We start from the raw sequence: 19,558 nt of genomic DNA on the forward strand, positions 1-19,558 counted from the left end.
TCAGGGCCCACCACACGGCTAGGAATATGGCGAGCAGGGAGGCCGCGGTCAAAGTGGCCTGTTACTGGCACCTGACTCCGGAACGCCTCCACCACAGCAACCCCAGGCGCGATCCAAAGTGCTGGCGAGGCTGCGGACAGACTGGGACCATGCTTCACTTGTTATGGGAGTGCCCGGAGGTGAAGGACTACTGGGGAGAGGTACTGAGGGACATAGATTTGCACTTTGACACTGAGATCCCACGATTCCCAGCGTACACGATCTTAGGCCTACCTAACAAATTGACCTTCCCACTCAAATCCATCCGGGGGAAGCAAATGGGGCTGGCCATGGGAGCAGCGACACACCACATCCTTTCACTGTGGGGCAGCACACGCAAACCCTCCCACACGGGATGGCTCCACAAAATCTGGTTCGTAATGGGCATGGAGCGCATACAGGCCTCTCTCACGCAGACCACAGACACATTCCGAGAGATATGGGCGCCCTTGATTGCACTACTCTCCACTGAATTTCACGAATTGACATGCCCCAAATACCTTTGAGTTTTCAGACTGGTTGATGAATTTCGCGAACCTGCTACTGCTCAGGGGCGGAAGAAGAACAAGCGGAAACCTAGATGATCCCACTACTTAGACATTGGCAGAACACACCCGGGGGGGAAGGAGGGGAGGGGGGGACAAGTTGGGTATCATGGTTGTTGAGCTGGGAGGGGACCTGGGTGGGGGGGGGGGGGGGCGGGGAGAGGGGTTAGTTGGGGTATTGGGTTACTTGAAAATGGCTTTCGCTGCACACATGGACACACGGCCCGAGGCCAGTTGTCCCTGGGGCCCTCTTCCGGGGGCCTTGGGTGGAGTTCGCAAGAAATGGTGAATTGCTTATGCCCTATCACTGTTATGCTGTTGCCAATAAAAACATATTTGATCCAAAAAAAATATATAATTATAACATTGAAAGGAGGTGTAAAAGTGGTCATCTCCCTCAGATAAGGTTATTGCTAATTCAAATATCTTCATGGAAAAGCTGCACAAAGCAAGTAACTGCAACAACCAGAAGTTCTGGAAAAGAATCAAATGGAGCTGAAAGGGCATCAGTCAGTATAACATATGGAGAAGGAAATCTGCTGCTTCCAGCAACTCTGAATTTAATATAATAAGAACTTTGGAGGAGAACTAGACCCAGTTGTTAGCCGCACTGATGCAAGACAGGATCCTTAAAATCTGACCATAGCCCTATGCCAATCATCAAAATCGCTTGTGTTTGAAACTACTGTGCGCCAAGAGTTCTCCTAAACTGGAATATTAAACAATAATGTAATAATTTAGATGAGACTCAGTTGTGGAAGGTAAACATATTAAGGAAATACTATTAAAAACATGATCAGGGAGGCTAAAAAGTGTCAGAAAGATTAATACATGGATTGAGCTCGTTGATGCTTGCAGAAATAAAAATAATTTGGCTGATAATAGAATGGAAAAAGATCCATCTCAGGTGAGTGGTAACAAAGTACCTTGTGACACAGGGGTAAGCCTACATTAGCTCGCTTTGTGAGGACTCTGTCTCCTCAACGGAGTCTCATAAATCCCATTTTATCTCCTTGTCCCTATGGATTGTACTACTGAACAGATTAAGCCACTTCTAAAGAAAAGTAGAACAGATAGTGCCTCAGGCCCAAAGGCTTATCACCTTTCTATATAAACAGGATACACCGGTATTGGTGGCAAGCTTTTGCTGCCTTTTCTTATATTGCCTATGTTCAATGTCCATCCCTAGCCTGTTGGTATGGTTCTATTTTGCAACTTGTAGTCTGAAAAGGCAAATCCTCAATCCCAAGCAACTACAGGCTATTAGCTGTGCAGGACGTGGAGTCTAAATTGTTTGCTAACCTGCTGCTGCAGGGCATAGAAGCTTGGGCTCGGAGCCTTAATTTTATCCAATTTTTTCAGTTCGGCTTTTGGGCCACTGCCACTGCAGGCACCAACAATATTCTTGTTGTCCTATCTCTGATTATGTAGCAGTTAATACATAAGTAAAGGCCCTTGTAACCTTCTTTGTAGACTTCAGCACTGCTCTTGACCACGTTAATAGAAATCATCTCTGGAAAAATTAGATGGCTGTCATGCTACCAGACATCCTACGAGCAATCCATTTGCTATATTCAGACACCTGAGGGAAACCAGACCACCTCTGCCACAATTTAAATACACAGAGTCCTCAAGAAAGGCTGTGTTCTTGCACTGTTACTTTTTAACTTATACGTCACTGTTTTGAGTATTCAATTCGATGTTGCCTACTGTCATCCATCCAGAGTTGGTCACCAGCATAACATCTATATATATACTGCTACTGCCTGAAAACACTGCACGTTGTTTCACTGAGTCACATATAATATATGTACAGCACAATGTAGTGTATATCGAATCCTGTACTAATTACCGCAGAACTCAGAGCAGGCTCATTTTAGAATAGAATTGGTCCTTCTAGACCAGCATGTGGTGCTAAAATATGTGTTTCTAAAGTACACTTATGAATTGAGACATGCTCACAGATGTTGTCTCAAATTTATGTGCGACTTGCCTGAACTCTTGTTTAATAACTTAAAGTACCAAAGGACTGCAGGAATCTAATTTCCCATTCGTCTCATTCATGAGTATGCTCAATAAAATAGAGAAACAATTAGTTTGAGGCATGTAAGCTGTAGATCGCATACTCCTGCCATCTAGTGCGGATGTTTGCAAGTTGTTTTTGTTCGAAGAAGTCTTTCCATTCACAAGGTAGGTGACTCCTCCTTTCGGCGATAGTGCGCATGGGCATCGACTCCATTGTCATATTGTTTTTTTCTGCCATTGGGTTTGGACGGGTATTGTTGCACACTGCTTCGGAATCTATCCTCTGGTTCCCCTTTGGTGCGTATTTCTTTATACCTCGACGGTATTGTTCTTGAACGCATTTTTCTCTCTGCGATTTGAATTAAAACTCAATACCTCGAAATTTCGGTCAGAAAATCTGCGGGCGGCCTTCCGGCCTATCCGCGTTCATTCGGCTTCTCGTCGATGGAACGAACTCCATTTAAATTCTGGCTTCTGTGCCATGTGAAATATCCATGCACCGACTCATCAGGTGTGTAATTTCGTCTTGTCCCCACAGCACAAAGAGTAAGACTGTGACGCCTGCCGTTCCTTCAGATCAAAGAAAACTCTCCTTGATCGTCGGGCTCGGCGTCGAGAAATGCATCATCATTTCTTGATTATCACACCGGCTTTGTACGGCGACGACTCCGAACAAGGAGTATCAGCGGCAGAAGGAGAAGAACTGGCTTTGGCGGCGTCCAACGCTGGTTCGGATTTGCTGATCGACCTTGGAGACGATGAGGTGCAGCAGGGATAAGGGAATGCGAGTACCGAAGACACCTTCTTCCCCCCCCTCCCACGACCCCCAAAAAATCTAAGCCTCCGGCACCACCTCCGCCTCAAGGCCAAGGACGGCACTGAGAAGAAGTTTCTCCCACTACGCCGTTGGGCTTGTCACCCAAACCCTCCAAAAAGCCTTTCGGCTCGGGACCGAGTCACCCAAAGCCTACCTTCGAGCTCCAAAACCAAAATCGGTTCCGAAACCCTCAACGCCAAAACTCAAGAAACCCTCCGAGTCGAAACCTTTGGCACCAAAAGGACTTTCCCGCTCGACTCTGAAATATTCATGGCTGAAAAGCAAAGACTTGCCCGCAATTTCACCGAATCCCAAAAAAGAAACTCCTATTAGATTGGATCCAAAACAGAAAAAAATGTATATTCATCCAGATACAGAAGAGATACATGCTAAGTCCCTAGCTGAGCACAAACTTTCAGATGATTATGAGCCACATATAATTCCTTTGAAAAAGACAAGTGTAAGCACTAGAGCCTTTCACACTTGTCCATCTCCTCCTCCCTTTTCACCCCAGCATGATCCATCAAACATTACACCCAGTCAGCCTCCTCCACCACCTCAACTTAACACTGGTGACACTGACGAGGACGAGGCACAAATTCTAGATCCTTGGACAGATTACACAACTGATCCTCCACAGCATACAGACCCAGATCTTTATCCTGCCAGGCCATCTCCACCTGATGACAATCTTTCATACCAACTGCTTATTGCCAGGGCAGCAGAAAAACATGGGGTGGAACTACATAAAGAGGCTTTAGAGGAAGATTTTCTCTTTGACACATTAGGATCACACAAATCTAATCAAACACTCCCTATGCTCAAGGCAATATTGAGGCACACAGACAATATTTTTAAAGACCCCAACCGTGCTAGAATACTTACTCCTAGAGTAGATAAAAAATATAAACCTTCCCCCACAGATCCCACTTTTATTAACGGTCAGTTACCTCTTGCTATCAGATGCCAGAAAGAGCGCTAATTCTCAAGCATCTGGGGATGCTTCTCCCCCAGATAAAGAATCAAAGCTTGATTGATGCTTCAGGCAAGCATGTAGCGACGCAAGCAGATGATCAATGGCATATTGCTAATACGTAAGGCCTGCTGGCAAGGTATGATAGAGCCCTCTGGGACGAAATGGAACACTTACTGTAGTTTCTCCAAGATGAACATAGGGCAAAGGCTCAGGACTTCGTCCAAGAAAGGAAATTAATTTCCAATGCTTCTATCAGATGCGCTCTAGATGCCGCTGACACTGCCACTAGAGGAGTGAATACCAGCATCTTACAAAGGCTTCATGCTTGGCTACGGATTTCAGGATTCAAACATGAAGTCCAACAATCCATGCTCAACATACATTTTGACAAAAAACACCTTTATGGTCCCGAAGTCGATTTAGCACTGGAAAAAATGAAAAAGGATACCGATGCGGCAAAATCGATGGGAGCGCTTCAAATTCCCTAGAACAGAGGTTCCTTTCGGCGCTCTTTTTATAGAGGAGGGTCCAAGTCTACAGGCACGGACTGGAACACTTCCTCATATAAAGGAAACTTTCAAACCTCATTTACAAAAAGGTTTTTCAGAGGGGGTTATTGGGGAAATAGTCCTAGGGGCAGAGGTAAAAACACCTCACCTCGCACTTCCCCTTCCTCAAGTAAGCAGTGACTTCCCAACACTTCCTGCTGACTACTCCACACCTGTTGGCGGAAGACTTCAAAACTTCTTATTTAGAAATCAATAACAACCGACAAATAGGTGCTTGGAATTATCCAACATGGCTATTGCCTGGAGCTTACCAACAATCCTCCAAACATTCCTCCTCAACCACACAAAATGTTGCCAGATCACAAGCACTTGCTTCAAAAAGAAGTGCACTCTCTATTACTTAAAAAAGGCTATATACACACTCCAATATCACAGGTCAGGGGTTTATTCCCTCTACTTTCTCATCCCCAAAAAGAACAGATCTTTGAGACCTATTTTAGATCTCAGAGAGTTAAACAAATACATATTGTCAGAGCATTTTCACATGGTATCTCTTCAACAAGTACTTCCCCTGTTACAGCAGTGCGACTTTATGTCTACTCTAGATCTAAAGGATGCCTGCTTTCATATTCAAATTCACCCCACTCATCGCAAATACCTCAGATTTGTGATAGCAGGCTACCAGTTCAAGGTACTTCCATGTGGCGTCACCACAGCCTGCAGAGTGTTCACTAAATGTCTTGCAGTAGTAGCCGCTCATTCCAGAAGACAATGCATACATTTCTTTCCTTACCTGGACGACTGGCTTTCAAAGCAAGCACTTATCAAACCTGTATAATACACACTCGGATAACAGTACATCTGCTTCATCAATTGGGTTTCACAATAAATGTACAGAAGTTTTATTTTGGAGCTTCCCTCAATACTCGCAAAGCTCTAGCTACTCCCAATGTAGCCATGATTTACAATATTCAGGCCACAATACTACAGTTTCACCCCAATCAATTATTACCAGCCAGAGTCTTCATGCAACTGCTGGGAATGATGGCATCCTGCATTGTAATCGTACCTCATGCAAGGCTTCACATGCGTCCTCTGCAAGAATGTCTAGCATATCAATAGAATCAATCAAAGGGTCTATTAACCAATCTAGTGTTGGTAGGCAGTCGCACCCATCCCTCTCTGCAGTGATGTAACCCTCAAAACTTAGTAAAGGGGCTGCCCTTCATAGACCGGATTCCACAGATTATTTTGACAGTAGATGCATATCTAACTGGTTGGGGTGCTCACCTTCAACATCACACGGTACAAGGGTTGTGGTCACACAGTCACAAACGTCTCCACATAAATTACCTGTAATTGCTAATAGTGTTTCTAGCACTGAAAGCTTTTCTCACCCAACTTCTAGGCAAAACTCTCTTAGTCCACACAGATAACATGACAGCAATGTTTTACCTACAAAAACAGGGAGGAACACACTCTCCAGCTGTTGCATCTTGCGCAGCGCATTTGAAATTGAGCAATTCACCACAAAATCTATCCTCTAGCAGAACAGGTGACCGTCCTGACTCACTCAAAATCGATCGCTCCCCACGCTCCCTGGCACCTGGTATCGTAGCGCTTCTCTGCTCTTTGCTTTGTTAGCGTAGCGCTATACCGCATAGCTCACCTCGCATGTATTTTAATTTATGACCGTTTTAATATCGTAGCGCTTATTGAAAATTGTGCTCTGCCCCCACTGATTTCAACTTTAATTTGAATAGTGCCTGATTGATAGCGTAGCGCTATATAGCATAGCTCACCTTGCTTGTATTATAATTCGTAACTGTTTTAATATCGTAGCGCTTATGGCAAAGGTCGCATTGCGCATTAAGATCATCTGTGCCTGATTGTGCCGGTGCCTCTGCCCACTTCATTACGATACCCCTGCCTGGGCTGTTTCGCTTTTGTTCACCGACCCCAAGACTACACTCCGAGGCACCCTCCTCTACAGGCCACCAGGACCCCGTGCACTATTCAGTGAAGACATCACTGATTTTATCACCCCACACGCCCTCCCCTCCAAGGACTACATTCTACTGGGAGACCTCAATTTTCACCTGCAAAAAAGCAACGACAACAACACCACCACCATTCTGGACAATCTGGCCAACCTTGGACTCAAACAACTTGTTAACACCCCCACTCACTACGCAGGCCACACACTCGACCCCATCTTCACTTCCAGCAAACATATCTCCTTCAGCCACACCACAGCTCTCCATTGGACGGACCACAGCTGTGTCCACTTTGCCTACAAAAAGACCACAACCCACAACCTTCCTCAACCCACTCTGCGAAGAAACTGGAACAAAATCACCATCGACCAGATCTCCTCATCGCTTCTTCAAAACCCCCCGGCCCACTCTTCGAACGCCAACCAAGCAGCCACTAACCTCACTCATTGGCTAACCAATAGCGCCGACAACCTAGCACCTTTGAAAAAACGTCAAATCAAACTAAGCAGCAAAAACGCTCCCTGGTTCAACGATGATCTTAAGACATCCAAGAAACTCTGTCGCTCCCTAGTAAAGGCTTGGAAAAAAGACCCAAACACCAGCACCAAGGACGCCTACAAAAACGCTACCCGCACTCACCACCAACTGATCCGGACTGCCAAGAAAGCTGCACTTAAAGAACGTCTAGACAACAACGCCCACAACAGCAAGGAATTATTCAACATCGTCAAAGAATTTACCAACCCCTCAGCCAACTCCAACGACATCACTCCCTCTCAAACCCTCTGCGACTCCCTAGCCTCGTTCTTCCACAACAAAATCGCCGACATCCACAACAGCTTCGACAACCAACACGGAGACCAACCCACCCAACCTTCAGCCGTACCCTCACCCCCCTTGGACATCCTTACTGACTGGAACCCAATCTCCACTGAGGACACCATCCGCCTGATGAACTCCATCCACTCAGGATCCCCCACAGACCCATGCCCTCACCATATCTTCAACAAAGCTGACTCCATCATAGCACCACAACTCCGAGACGTCATCAACTGCTCCCTCAACTCTGCCACCTTCCCGGAAAGCTGGAAACACGCCGAACTCAGCGCCCTTTTGAAAAAACCCACAGCTGACCCCACCGAACTCAAAAACTACCGCCCCATCTCGCTCCTACCATTCCCGGCTAAAGTCATCGAGAAAGCCGTCAACAGCCAGCTCGCCGCCTTCCTCGAAAGCAACAATTCCCTCGACCCCTCACAGTCCGGCTTCCGAGCAAAACACAGCACTGAGACCGCACTCATCGCAGCAACAGACGACATTCGAACCCTACTGGACAATGGAGACACAGTCGCCCTCATCCTCCTTGACCTCTCCGCTGCCTTCGACACAGTCTGTCATAACACCCTCCTACAACGTCTCAGAAACATCGGAATCCAAGGAAAAGCACTGGATTGGATCACCTCGTTCCTTACCGGAAGAACTCAGAGAGTCCGCCTCCCACCATTCAAATCAGAAGCCACTGAAGTCATCTGCGGCGTGCCACAAGGATCTTCACTCAGCCCCACTCTCTTCAACGTATACATGAGCCCCCTCGCGACCATCGCACGCCAACACAACCTCAACATCATCTCCTACGCTGATGACACCCAACTGATCCTCTCACTCACCAAAAACCCGAACACCGCCAAAACCAACCTACATGAAGGAATGAAAGAAGTAGCCGAGTGGATGAAGCACAGCCGTCTGAAACTGAACTCAGACAAAACAGAAGTCCTTATCTTAGGCACATCCCCCTCCTCCTGGGACGACTCTTGGTGGCCAGAGGCCCTTGGAAAAGCACCCATCCCAACGGACCACGCATGTAACCTAGGCTTCATCCTGGACTCCTCCCTCTCGATGACCAGACAAGTCAACGCCGTCTCATCATCATGCTTCAACATCCTACGTATGCTCAAAAAAATCTTCTGTTGGATCCCCACCGAAACAAGAAAGACGGTCACCCACGCACTGGTCACTAGCCGACTGGACTACGGAAACACCCTTTACGCCAGAACCACAGCCAAACTACAGAAAAAACTCCAACGCATCCAAAACGCCTCAGCCAGACTCATACTAGACATCCCCCGCCAAGATCACATTTCCGGTCACCTGAAAGACCTCCACTGGCTCCCCGTCAACAAGAGAATAACGTTCCGTCTCCTCACCCACGCACACAAAGCCCTCTACGACCTAGGACCCGAATGCCTCAACTCGCGCCTGTCCTTTTACACCCCCACCCACCAACTACGATCGTCCAATCAAGCCCTCGCCGCAATTCCACGCATCCATAGATCCACCATGGGGGGGATGATCCTTCTCCTACTTAGCGGCCAAAACCTGGAATTCTATCCCCACCCACCTCCGCCTTACACAGAACCACCTCTCCTTCAGAAAACAACTAAAAACTTGGATATTCGATAAGTAAGCACCCCCCTCCCTCAAGCGCCTTGAGACCCTCTGGGTGAGTAGTGCGCTATACAAATGTTAAACTTAAACTTGAACTTGAACAACTTCCAGGAGTAGACAATCATGTTGCAGACCTGCTCAGCAGACCCAGGTAGCAAATCCACGAGTGGGAACTTCATCCCCAAGTTCTTCTTCCTTACTTCCAAAAATGGGGATTTCCACTAGCAGATCTGTTTGCCACAGTACACAACGAAAAATGCCCAAACTTCGCATCCAGGTTCCCACACCAAGCTTCCAAAGGCAATGCTCTATGGATGAATTGGTCAGGGTTATTAGCTTACGCTTTTCCGCCTTTCCCACTAATTCCGTTACTGGTTTGGAAGCTCAGACAAATGTCCCTAACACTTATATTAATAGCCCCCACTTTGGAACGCCAACCTTGGTGCACTACCCAGTTAGAACTCTGTGGTTCCACATCAAAGGTTACATCCTACACCCTCTCTACTCACTCAGAGCCTTGAAGAAATCAGACATCTAAATCCCAAAGAACTCAACCCAGCGATTTGACTCCTGAAGTCATAGAGTTCGGCTATTTACAATTACCACCAGACTGTATAAACATTCCTAAAGGGGCTAGAAAGCCTGCCACTAGACCATGTTATGCTGCTAAATAGAAACGGTTTGTTGTTTGTTAACAACCATATCAATCCACTTGATGCTTCTGCATAAAACGTCATTCGTTATCTGCTGCATTTACAGCAATGTGGATTAGCCTATACATCCATGTGCTTACATCTAGGAGTAGTAGCTGCATATTTGCAAAACAGATACAACGTATCCCTATTCAGAGTACCAGTGATTAAAGAAACACAAACGGGCACTGGGATGAGCCAGGTACCCTGAGGGTAAGAGAGGTAACCAGAGTATATCCTCCCAGAGAAATACAACACAAAAAAATACTCCAGTAGACCACGGGTTGGTCAGTTGAGTGAAGTGTAAAAAACTGTACCTGCGGTCTAAAAGGTAGAGAAGTAGGAGCTACTCGGATGGTTTAACTGTAAGGTTGTGTCTAATGCAACCATGTGTGTTGGGGAAATAAACTAACTTGTTTATATTACCCTCACACACCCTAGTGGTGTCATGCTTCATCATCGGGTCACCCCGACCCCTACAAGTCGGGGTGGTCTCAACCACAGTATTGGGAAGCTCTTCTGATATATTCGAGGAGGGGGCTTTACATAAGATAAATTAAAATCACCTAGATAGATCCCCGGTATCCCTTTATTTTGGGGTCTATCTGGGAGGTTAAAATACTGTATAAAATGTATTTATACAAATGGGTCTTATCAGGGTATTATCAGAAGAGCTCCCCAACACTGTGGTTGAGCCCACCCCGACTTGTAGGGGTCGGGGTGACCCGATGATGAAGCATGACACCACTAGGGTGTGTGAGGGTAATATAAACATGTTAGTTTATTTCCCCAACACACATGGTTGCATTAGACACAACCTTACAGTTAAACCATCCGAGTAGCTCCTACTTCTCTACCTTTTAGACCGCAGGTACAGTTTTTTACACTTCACTCAACTGACCAACCCGTGGTCTACTGGAGTATTTTTTGTGTTGTACCAGTGATTAAAGCCTTCATGGAATGATTAAAAAGGGTAATATGAGTTCATTTTTCTGTGTTGACTTATGTTGGTTGTGTAGCTGTATGATGTAGGTGGGTTGGTATATTGTAGTGGGTGTATCGACATATAATCCTGGTTGTTTGTATGTTGTGTTGATGTTTCGACGTTTATTTGGTGTATGATGGCAGGTCTGTTGGCATATTATGGATGTGTCTATCTTTGCCAAGTTGGACTCAATGGGGGTTCTGTACAACTGTTGCTGGGATTTCAGTAGCCATTAAAATCTTCATTCAAATGTTTCAGGGGGGAGGAGCCAAGCTCGCGACCGTGATGGCCGCGTTGTAGCTCGGCTCCGTCAGCCTTCCTGCTTGAACCGTCTATCCTGCGCCTTATCCTGCCCCGAGAAGTCTTATTTGACGGAATATGGAACTTTGACGTTTTGCTGGCACTTACCGTCTGCTCCGGATGATTCTAGGTGCCGCGGATCTTGAGCTGTGCCCTTGTTCGCTTCGGAGCCTCCAGGGCGGGCGGGCCTGGACTTGCCTGCGGCGCCCGGGCGGGGCGGAGCGCCGGGGCCGACCCCTTGGTGGAGGAGTGGGATCGGCCGGAGCGGCCACTGTGCGGTTGGACCGGTGGCGACTAACCGGGCCTGATCTGGCTGTCCGGGGACCTGGTGGTGGAGCGCTGCCTTCTGCGGACGGGGGTTGACCGCATGGGCGACTCGTCTCCCCTTTGTTCTCCTGTCCGGCCATCTTGAAACCCTCCGCCCGGTCTTGGCGGGCGGCGCCTGTGGTTCGGTGGCGCCGGCTGCCTCAATATTCTGGTGGCCCGCCTTTCTGCCTTGGAGGTTCCATCGCCTGTCGCCGGCTGGATTTTATCGAGCCCCACCGGTGGCCGGACTGGGGTCGGAGATTGCCGAGGCCTCGCCGGGCTGACAAGATGGCGGCCTGCGCCCTGTATCTACGCCCAGTTGGAGATGGCGACATCGGCTGGCCGCACGGCACGTTTGCTGAATACCGTAAAGGTGAGCCTACAGTTGGCGACGTCTTCGCCGCCTTGTGTTCCTGGCGTGCTTCCATGGCTGCGCCAGTCGCTGGGCCGGATGGTGGTCTTGGTAACGGGCTCATTGGGCCGTCCCCTGTGTGTGCGGTTCCGCCGCTTCGGTGTGCTGCGAGGTCCTTCCTGGAAATTGATGACATCGGGGCCACCGCTTGTTTGGACGTACAGATGCCTACTGCCTTGTATCGTCAGGAGTTCTGCCCTGTGGTGGATGTATTGGAGGGCCTCCAGCTGAGATCCGTCCGGGTCTCTCTAGCCGGGTCTCCCGGTGTTTGTTTGTCTCGACCTGCCGAGCGGAGATCCTGTAACTGTTTCACCGGGACGACTTTTTCCCTTTGGTCGGCGGAGCTGCGCTTGAGTTGCTTGCTGCTGTTGCTGTCCTTTCTTGTTCATCCGGTCCGAAGCCGTTATGACTTGTGTGGTGTATCGCCGATTGGAATCCTTGCTTTTTACCTCTGGCCCCTCATGTTCTGGTTCTTTGTGCACTCTGTGCCTATGGCACTGGACAGACGAGGACAGGGGTGAGTTCCACTTGTGCCGCTGGACTATTACTTCGTGGCATGGCCGATGACCACCTTGCAGCTGTACGTGTATGATCGATTCCTCTTCATGTTCCTGGTGCCTGTTTTTTGAAATGACTTCATCTTCTCGTGGGAGCTACACTGTGTTCGGACGGGGGGTTGGGAGCTGATAGTTTTGATTCTGTGTCTCCTCTCCCATTAGAGAATTTTTCCTTTCCCCTTTTTCCCTCCTTTCCCCTTCCTCTCTTATTGCCTATGCGGTTTCTTCCTTACTTTTTGATTCTTCTATATTTCTGGTTCCTGTTAGGGCGACAGGCACGCTGCTGGGGGGTAGGCCGTAGCCTTCTGCAGGGGTGCAGGGTGGGGTGGGTGGGGGGGGGGGTCTGTATTTTTGTTTTTTCTTTGTTCTTGGTTCTATGGCTCTTATGTATCCCTTTTTCTGGACGCTGCGTCTACATGTGGGCCTCTTGGGGTGTTTTTGCCAGCGTGGGCCTCATGATCTCCCTGCCACCGATGTTTATTGTGCATCCACTACTATTTTTCGGCTCCATAAGCTGGCCTTTCTTTTGTATGCTTTGCTTCCCAGTGGGCCCATGCTGTGGTGCCGCGTTCTCTCTTCCCTGTTTTTTCTATCCCTTTTTTAGATGTCCATTTCTTCTTTTTCCCCTTCTTTTTCCCTTTCTTCGGGTTGATGTAGCGGATGGCTCTTTGTATTGCAATCCTGACTTCCTTTTTATGTATTGCTGCGTTTTTACGTAGTAATGGGTGGGCGTCGGGCGGTGGTTGGCCTTGCTTGCAGATCTGGGACTTACGTTTTGCTTTTGCTATAATGTAGCTGTTCTTTTTGAAATTCGTTGTGTATTGTTTTACTGCTAGCTGACAGCCCGCCATGGATTTTTGGACCCTAATAACTGCGTTATTCCTGCTATTCACCCTATTGTATTATAAAATTAACCTTCACTTTTCCTATTCATGGTGGTTTCCTTGTGGCTTTCTGCCTTGCCTTATTGTATCTGTTATATCGGAGACCCGCTGGAGCTACTTTCCTGGACTATGTGCTTATACAGTGTGGTGGCCGGCCCGATGGGTTGTAGGCCCGTATTTGTAAGCTAAATCTGCACAATAAAGGTTTTCAAAAAAAAAAAAATCTTCATTCAACATGTTCATGACTGATAATTATTGTGTCATCTAAGACAAAGTTATGATCACAACCATTCAACCCCATATTGTGTTCCTCTAACAGTCCTATCACCCTTCTAAGCACAGACATGAACATGTTCACTAATGTGTGAGTTTTGACAATGGAGGTTCTCTAACAGTCTGGTGGATCCAGCCCCTTCCAGGTATTTAAAGGTTGACCTTTGCTAATAGCAAAGACACTTCATTTTCACGAAAAAAACTAAGCAAAAAAAGCCAAAGCTGCAAGTAAAATGGTCACCTTTAATGTGGGTTATGAATTTCAACGGCATGAGCTCAAATTGCTTAGAAAGGGTCCTGATGAGCTTTGAAGTTATACAAAGAATCATGGAAAGGGTCATGCCTCGCTACTCTGCTACTAAGATGATGCTGAATGGGTTAACTTTTGACACTGTAAGGTTGTTCAGGGAAGGAGACAAGTTCCCCTCTTTCGACTGGTATGTTGAGTATAGAGCGTATTCGTAGCTAAAGCAAAAGTAAATTAAATCTTGAAAAAAGGGAATTTGGGAAGTAGGTTGAGATTAAAGGTTAACTGACATACTGGGAAATCTGGGCTTCGAGCAATTGAAATACATATCCTAATTGCTTGAGGAATAGGACTGTATGTATTTTGAGCAACTGAGTAAGGATTTGTATAACCCCAAAATCAGACTTTAGAAAAACCTCATAATTTTGCCACTGCTAATTAATAGTACTGATTAAGAATGGAGCCTGAAAAATATTCTTGCCCCGTATTAGGAGCAAATCTACAAGTTTGGTAAGTGTGAGAAGAATATCTTGAGTGTATATTCCCCTACATTCTGTGTAGGAACATACCTGGGAAGACATTAATTAAATAGAGAAAGTAATCTTTCTGAAATCTTGGACTACAATATTTCAAAAGAAAAAACTGCAAACCATTGTTTATATTTTCTAATTGTTTTGATCTTTCATTGTCTCCTTGTTAATTGCTATACATCAGGGATTGACCCATGCCCCCAAAAATACTCCCTGTGCTGACCACACGTGCTGGAATCTGGGTATGCCTCAAAATCTGTGTAGACTGGAAAAGTGAGCGTGCAGATGTTTTACGCTTCTACTTAACTTGTTTTTGTATTTTTTTAAATGGGTAATTTATTTTTTCATTCAGTGTGCTCCTAAGGTGAATTTTGTCAAATGAGACTGCTTAACTATTGCATATGGTTTGGCTTTTTTAGCAATGGCACAATAGAAACTAAAATAAATCTTGATATGACTCCAACCTACCATTATCTACCATAATCTAAAGCACCCATTCTACTCCACTCGAATGTACCGCACTCCACCCTAATCTGCCACCACCCCACCCCACTCTACTCTGCCATACTCCACTCTACATCAAACTCCCACACACCACTCTACTCAAGTCCACTCAAACTACCCCAGCCCACCCTACTCTAATTAACTCTATCTACCCCACTCTACTCCATTCCAGTCTAGCCGACTCCACTCTACCCCACTCCAATCTGATCTATCACGCTCCACCCAATCTACCCCACTCCAGTCTAGTCCAATCTACTCCTCTTCACTCTACTTAACTCAACTCACCCCACTCCAACCTACTCTACTGCGCTTCAAACTACCCCATTAATCCACCGCAGTTTACCCCACTCTATTCTAATGTACCCTACTCTAATGCACACAATCTACCATTCTACGAGTACCCTGCTGCACTCCAACCTACCCTACTTCACTCAACCTACCCCACTCCATTCCAATTAACCCTACTCTACCCCACTCCAAGTAACCCACTCCACTCTGCCCTACTTCAATCTACACCACTCCACCCCACTCTGCCCCACTCCAAATCTACTCCCATCTACCCCAATCCACACAAATCTACCCCACTCCACTACAGTTAACCCCACCCCAATCTACCCCATCCCATGCAATCTGTCCCACCCACTGCAATCTACCTCACTCCAATGTACCCCACTCCGCTCCAATCTACCTTACTTTTTTCCACTCAATCTGCCCCTCTCTACACCACTACAGTGTACCCTAATACATGCCACTCCAGTCTACCTCACTCTACTACAATACAATCTACCCCACTGTACCCCACTCCACACCAATCTACCCTACTCCATGCTGCCCACATCTACCCCGCACTAATCTAAACCAATCTACCCTACTCCATTCCACACTGCTCCACACTACACCAATCTACCCCACGCCACGCTACTCCAATCTGCCCCATTCCAATATACCCTACCCTACACCACTAGCATTCAGCCATGCTGAACAGCAGCCACACTGGTTTACAACATGGCTAAAATACATTGCTAGAGCCGAGACCTATTGGCTTTGCCAGTGCTTGTTTCCTGAAGTCATAGTGTATAAAAAGAGCCCTTCGGGTCACTTCTAGGGAGAGCTTGCCTTTGTCATATAGCACTTCAGTACATCTTCACAGTGGCAGCTGCACCACCAGACAGGAACACACAGAAGTGGCAAAATAAAATTGGAGAAAACAGCTTTCTTTGGGGCCAAGGGAAGTACTCACGATGAGGGTGTCGGCTCTTTTTTTCAGCTCGCCATTTAGAATGATGTCAATAATGACGGATGTTCAGGTATATTTGATGACGCTTCAACAACAAAGAAAAAACTGAATGTAAAGTAGTTTCCTGGAAATCTTGGATGTCTGGTTCTTATCTTTTTACCTGAGGTTTACTGTTTTATAGGCATACGTAATTTACAAGGAGAAATGTGATCTTTTGATGTTTTTGACACGCAAAATTATCCAAAATGCTCGGATGTCATTAAGTGAATCCTTTAAAAGCAGGTGTTGTTAAACATTGACATGATAACATTATGTTCTGTGTTTTTTGGGCACTGATTGGAGATGTTCATTAATGCAAACACCATTGTTATGACGTTTTTCTGACAAGTTCATAACTTACATCAAAGGGCAAGGTTGAAGTGTTTAAGAACAATGATTTATATTTGATGCTGAATACTGTTATAATGCAACATTGTTTATACAGCTTTTAGTGAACCATTTACTTGTTTTTAGGGAAATGGACAGAAGATGAAGAAAGGCGACTCGCAGAAGTGGTCCACGAGTTGACGGGCACAGATGCAGGCGATGCTGTCACCCAGGGTGTATCCTGGGCGGCTGTGGCAGAGAGAGTTGGTTCGCGATCAGAAAAGCAGTGCCGTTCCAAGTGGTTAAATTATCTAAACTGGAAGCAGAGTGGGGGGACCGAGTGGACAAAAGAAGATGAAATGACTCTCATTCTGAGGTGTGTTATTGGGAATACATGAAAGAATGCATTGCCAAATATAGTTGAGCCACTTCTAGATGTGTTTGCCATTTGTTTGTTTATCAAAAAGTAAAGCTCTGTCATCTGATTCTCTATCACGTCATTTACATATAATTTCCTTGTTTGATATTAGTCTACATTTTTCAGTAGCTAGAAGAGTTTTTGTGACTAAGGTATAACTGTCATCAGCTAACCCATTGTCATCTAAAACACAACGCATTTAAATGTAATTTACTCGTTTGATAATAGTGAACTTTCTTTCAGTAGCGAGAAGACTTTTTGTTACTAAGGTATAACTGTCATAAGCTAACCCATTGGCATCTAAAACACCACCAATAGAGATGATCTTCAATTTCCTTTTTAGGTCTCGGCAACGAGATCTATTGTCGCCGAGTTCACTCGCAAGGGAATACAGAGCGGTGCACGAGCCGACCAGGGTCTGTGGACGCGCACACACCCAGGCAGGCAGGCAGGCAGGCACGCGAAAGTCACACATAGACAGACAGACAGACAGACACACGCACGCACACGCACGCACGCACACACACACACACACACACACCCTCCCTCTCTGCCCACTCCCTCTCTGCCGCCCCCCCTCTACCCCCACTCTCCGGGCTCTTTCCCTCCGCAGCGGGTCAGTCATGGCAGCAGGCAGACTCGGTGTCTTCTCCGGCGATCTTCAGCTGATGTGCACGCCCACGCTGTGTCTCGTGCGTGCCCACCACGCTGTTTCGCGCCCGTTTATCCTCAGCTTGTGATTACTACTCCTTCTAACCCGGATTCTAAATTACTATTTCTTGGTTCTCTAACTCCACTCTGTTGATTCGTAACAAACTGATATTCAGGACATTTCACAGTCTCGCTTTTGCTTCTCATAAATACAATAAGATTATTTTAAGCTAATGTCTACCCTTCTTTTGGTCCTGTGCCTATTATGCTTCGGACTATAGAGTTTTAGAAAGTGTGGTGGAAGATTCCATGAGTACAGAGTAGTGAGTGTGCAGAGTAGTGAGTGTGCAGAGTAGTGAGTGTGCAGAGTAGTGAGTGTGCAGAGTAGTGAGTGTGCAGAGTAGTGAGTGTGCAGAGTAGTGAGTGTGCAGAGTAGTGAGTGTGCAGAGTAGTGAGTAGGGAGTAGTGAGTGCAGAGTAGTGAGTAGTGAGTGCAGAGTAGTGAGTAGTGAGTGCTGAGTAGTGAGTGCAGAGTAGTGAGTAGTGAGTGCAGAGTAGTGAGTAGTGAGTGCAGAGTGGTGAGTGCAGAGTGGTGAGTGCAGAGTGGTGAGTGCAGAGTGGTGAGTGCAGAGTGGTGAGTGCAGAGTGGTGAGTGCAGAGTGGTGAGTGCAGAGTGGTGAGTGCAGAGTGGTGAGTGCAGAGTGGTGAGTGCAGAGTGGTGTGTGCTGTTGAGTGCAGAGTGGTGTGTGCTGTTGAGTGCAGAGTGGTGTGTGCTGTTGAGTGCAGAGTGCTGTTGAGTGCAGAGTGCTGTGTATTGGCAATGTAAATGACAATGCCATTTATTTATGATTTAAAGAGAAAAAAAAAGAAATGTCATGAGCAATGCCAATAGCTCTACCTTTAATGATGCCGAGACCATTGCATTGTAAATGCTTGTTTAGATTAGGGCTTAGGACTGCTTCAGCTATCTACCCAAATATGTTGTAAATAATTTTTAGAAATAATACGTTATAATTATTAATACATTGAGTCTTTTTGTTAACCACCTTCAGCTACTGCTTGCTTGAAACGTCATTCAAATTCTGATTGAGTCCACAGTTTTAACATACAGAGTGAACAATGGGTCAGCACTCTTCAGCCTTTTGTTTTGTGTCAATGACCTTTGGATCAACCCATAGAACATCATTGATGTTTGGCTTGCCACAGATTGTTAGTGACATCGTTTTCAGGCCTCTAAAAATCATAACAATTTTACTAGACCTGCAGGTCTAGTGACTTGAATAATCTACTCGACCTATTTGTATTGCTCTTTACCCATAAACTGGTTTCAAATTATGTGATCGTGGGTAAGTAATTTAATTCATTGAGCTGGAGCGAATTCAGTTTGCAATTATGAAAACCTTTTTTGTTTGATTTAATAGATTAAACTTTCTGTTCAAGGCATGTGTGCTGTAGATACATATGCTTTGCATACTCCTGCCATCTCTTGTTCAGTCCAGATGTTTGCAAGTAGTTTTCTTCGAAGAAGTCTTTTCCAGTCACGAGGTAAGGTGACTCCTCCTTTCGGTGATAGTGCGCATGGGCATTGACTCCATTGTTAGATTGTTTTCTTTCCACCATCGGGTTCGGACGTGTATTACTGCGCTCTGGTTTGAAACCGTCTTTTGGGTTCCCCTCAGTGCGCAATCCGCTGTACCCTCAACTGTATTATCATACACATTTCCCTATTCTCTGCGTATTGAATCAATCGGGAAGCTATCCATCTTCGGTCGAAAACATCATGGGGGGCCCTCACGCCTAGCTGCGTCGGTCAAGCCTTCTGCAGATGGAACTGACTCAGTTTC

General features: G+C 46.3%; 1 protein-coding gene across 3 annotated transcripts in view; it reads left to right on the plus strand.

The window, feature by feature from the left end:
* Positions 1–19,558, plus strand: part of DMTF1 (cyclin D binding myb like transcription factor 1) — a 517,741-nt gene that overhangs the window by 235,143 nt on the left and 263,040 nt on the right. For all 3 annotated transcript variants that reach the window (XM_078674193.1, XM_078674191.1, XM_078674190.1), the window contains exon 10: positions 16,794–17,022. In XM_078674193.1, coding sequence (XP_078530319.1) covers positions 16,794–17,022 — 229 coding nt within the window. The remainder of the gene's footprint in view (positions 1–16,793; positions 17,023–19,558) is intronic.

Source organism: Lissotriton helveticus, chromosome 1_1, assembly GCF_964261635.1.
Source record: "Lissotriton helveticus chromosome 1_1, aLisHel1.1, whole genome shotgun sequence".
Classification (NCBI taxonomy): domain Eukaryota; kingdom Metazoa; phylum Chordata; class Amphibia; order Caudata; family Salamandridae; genus Lissotriton; species Lissotriton helveticus.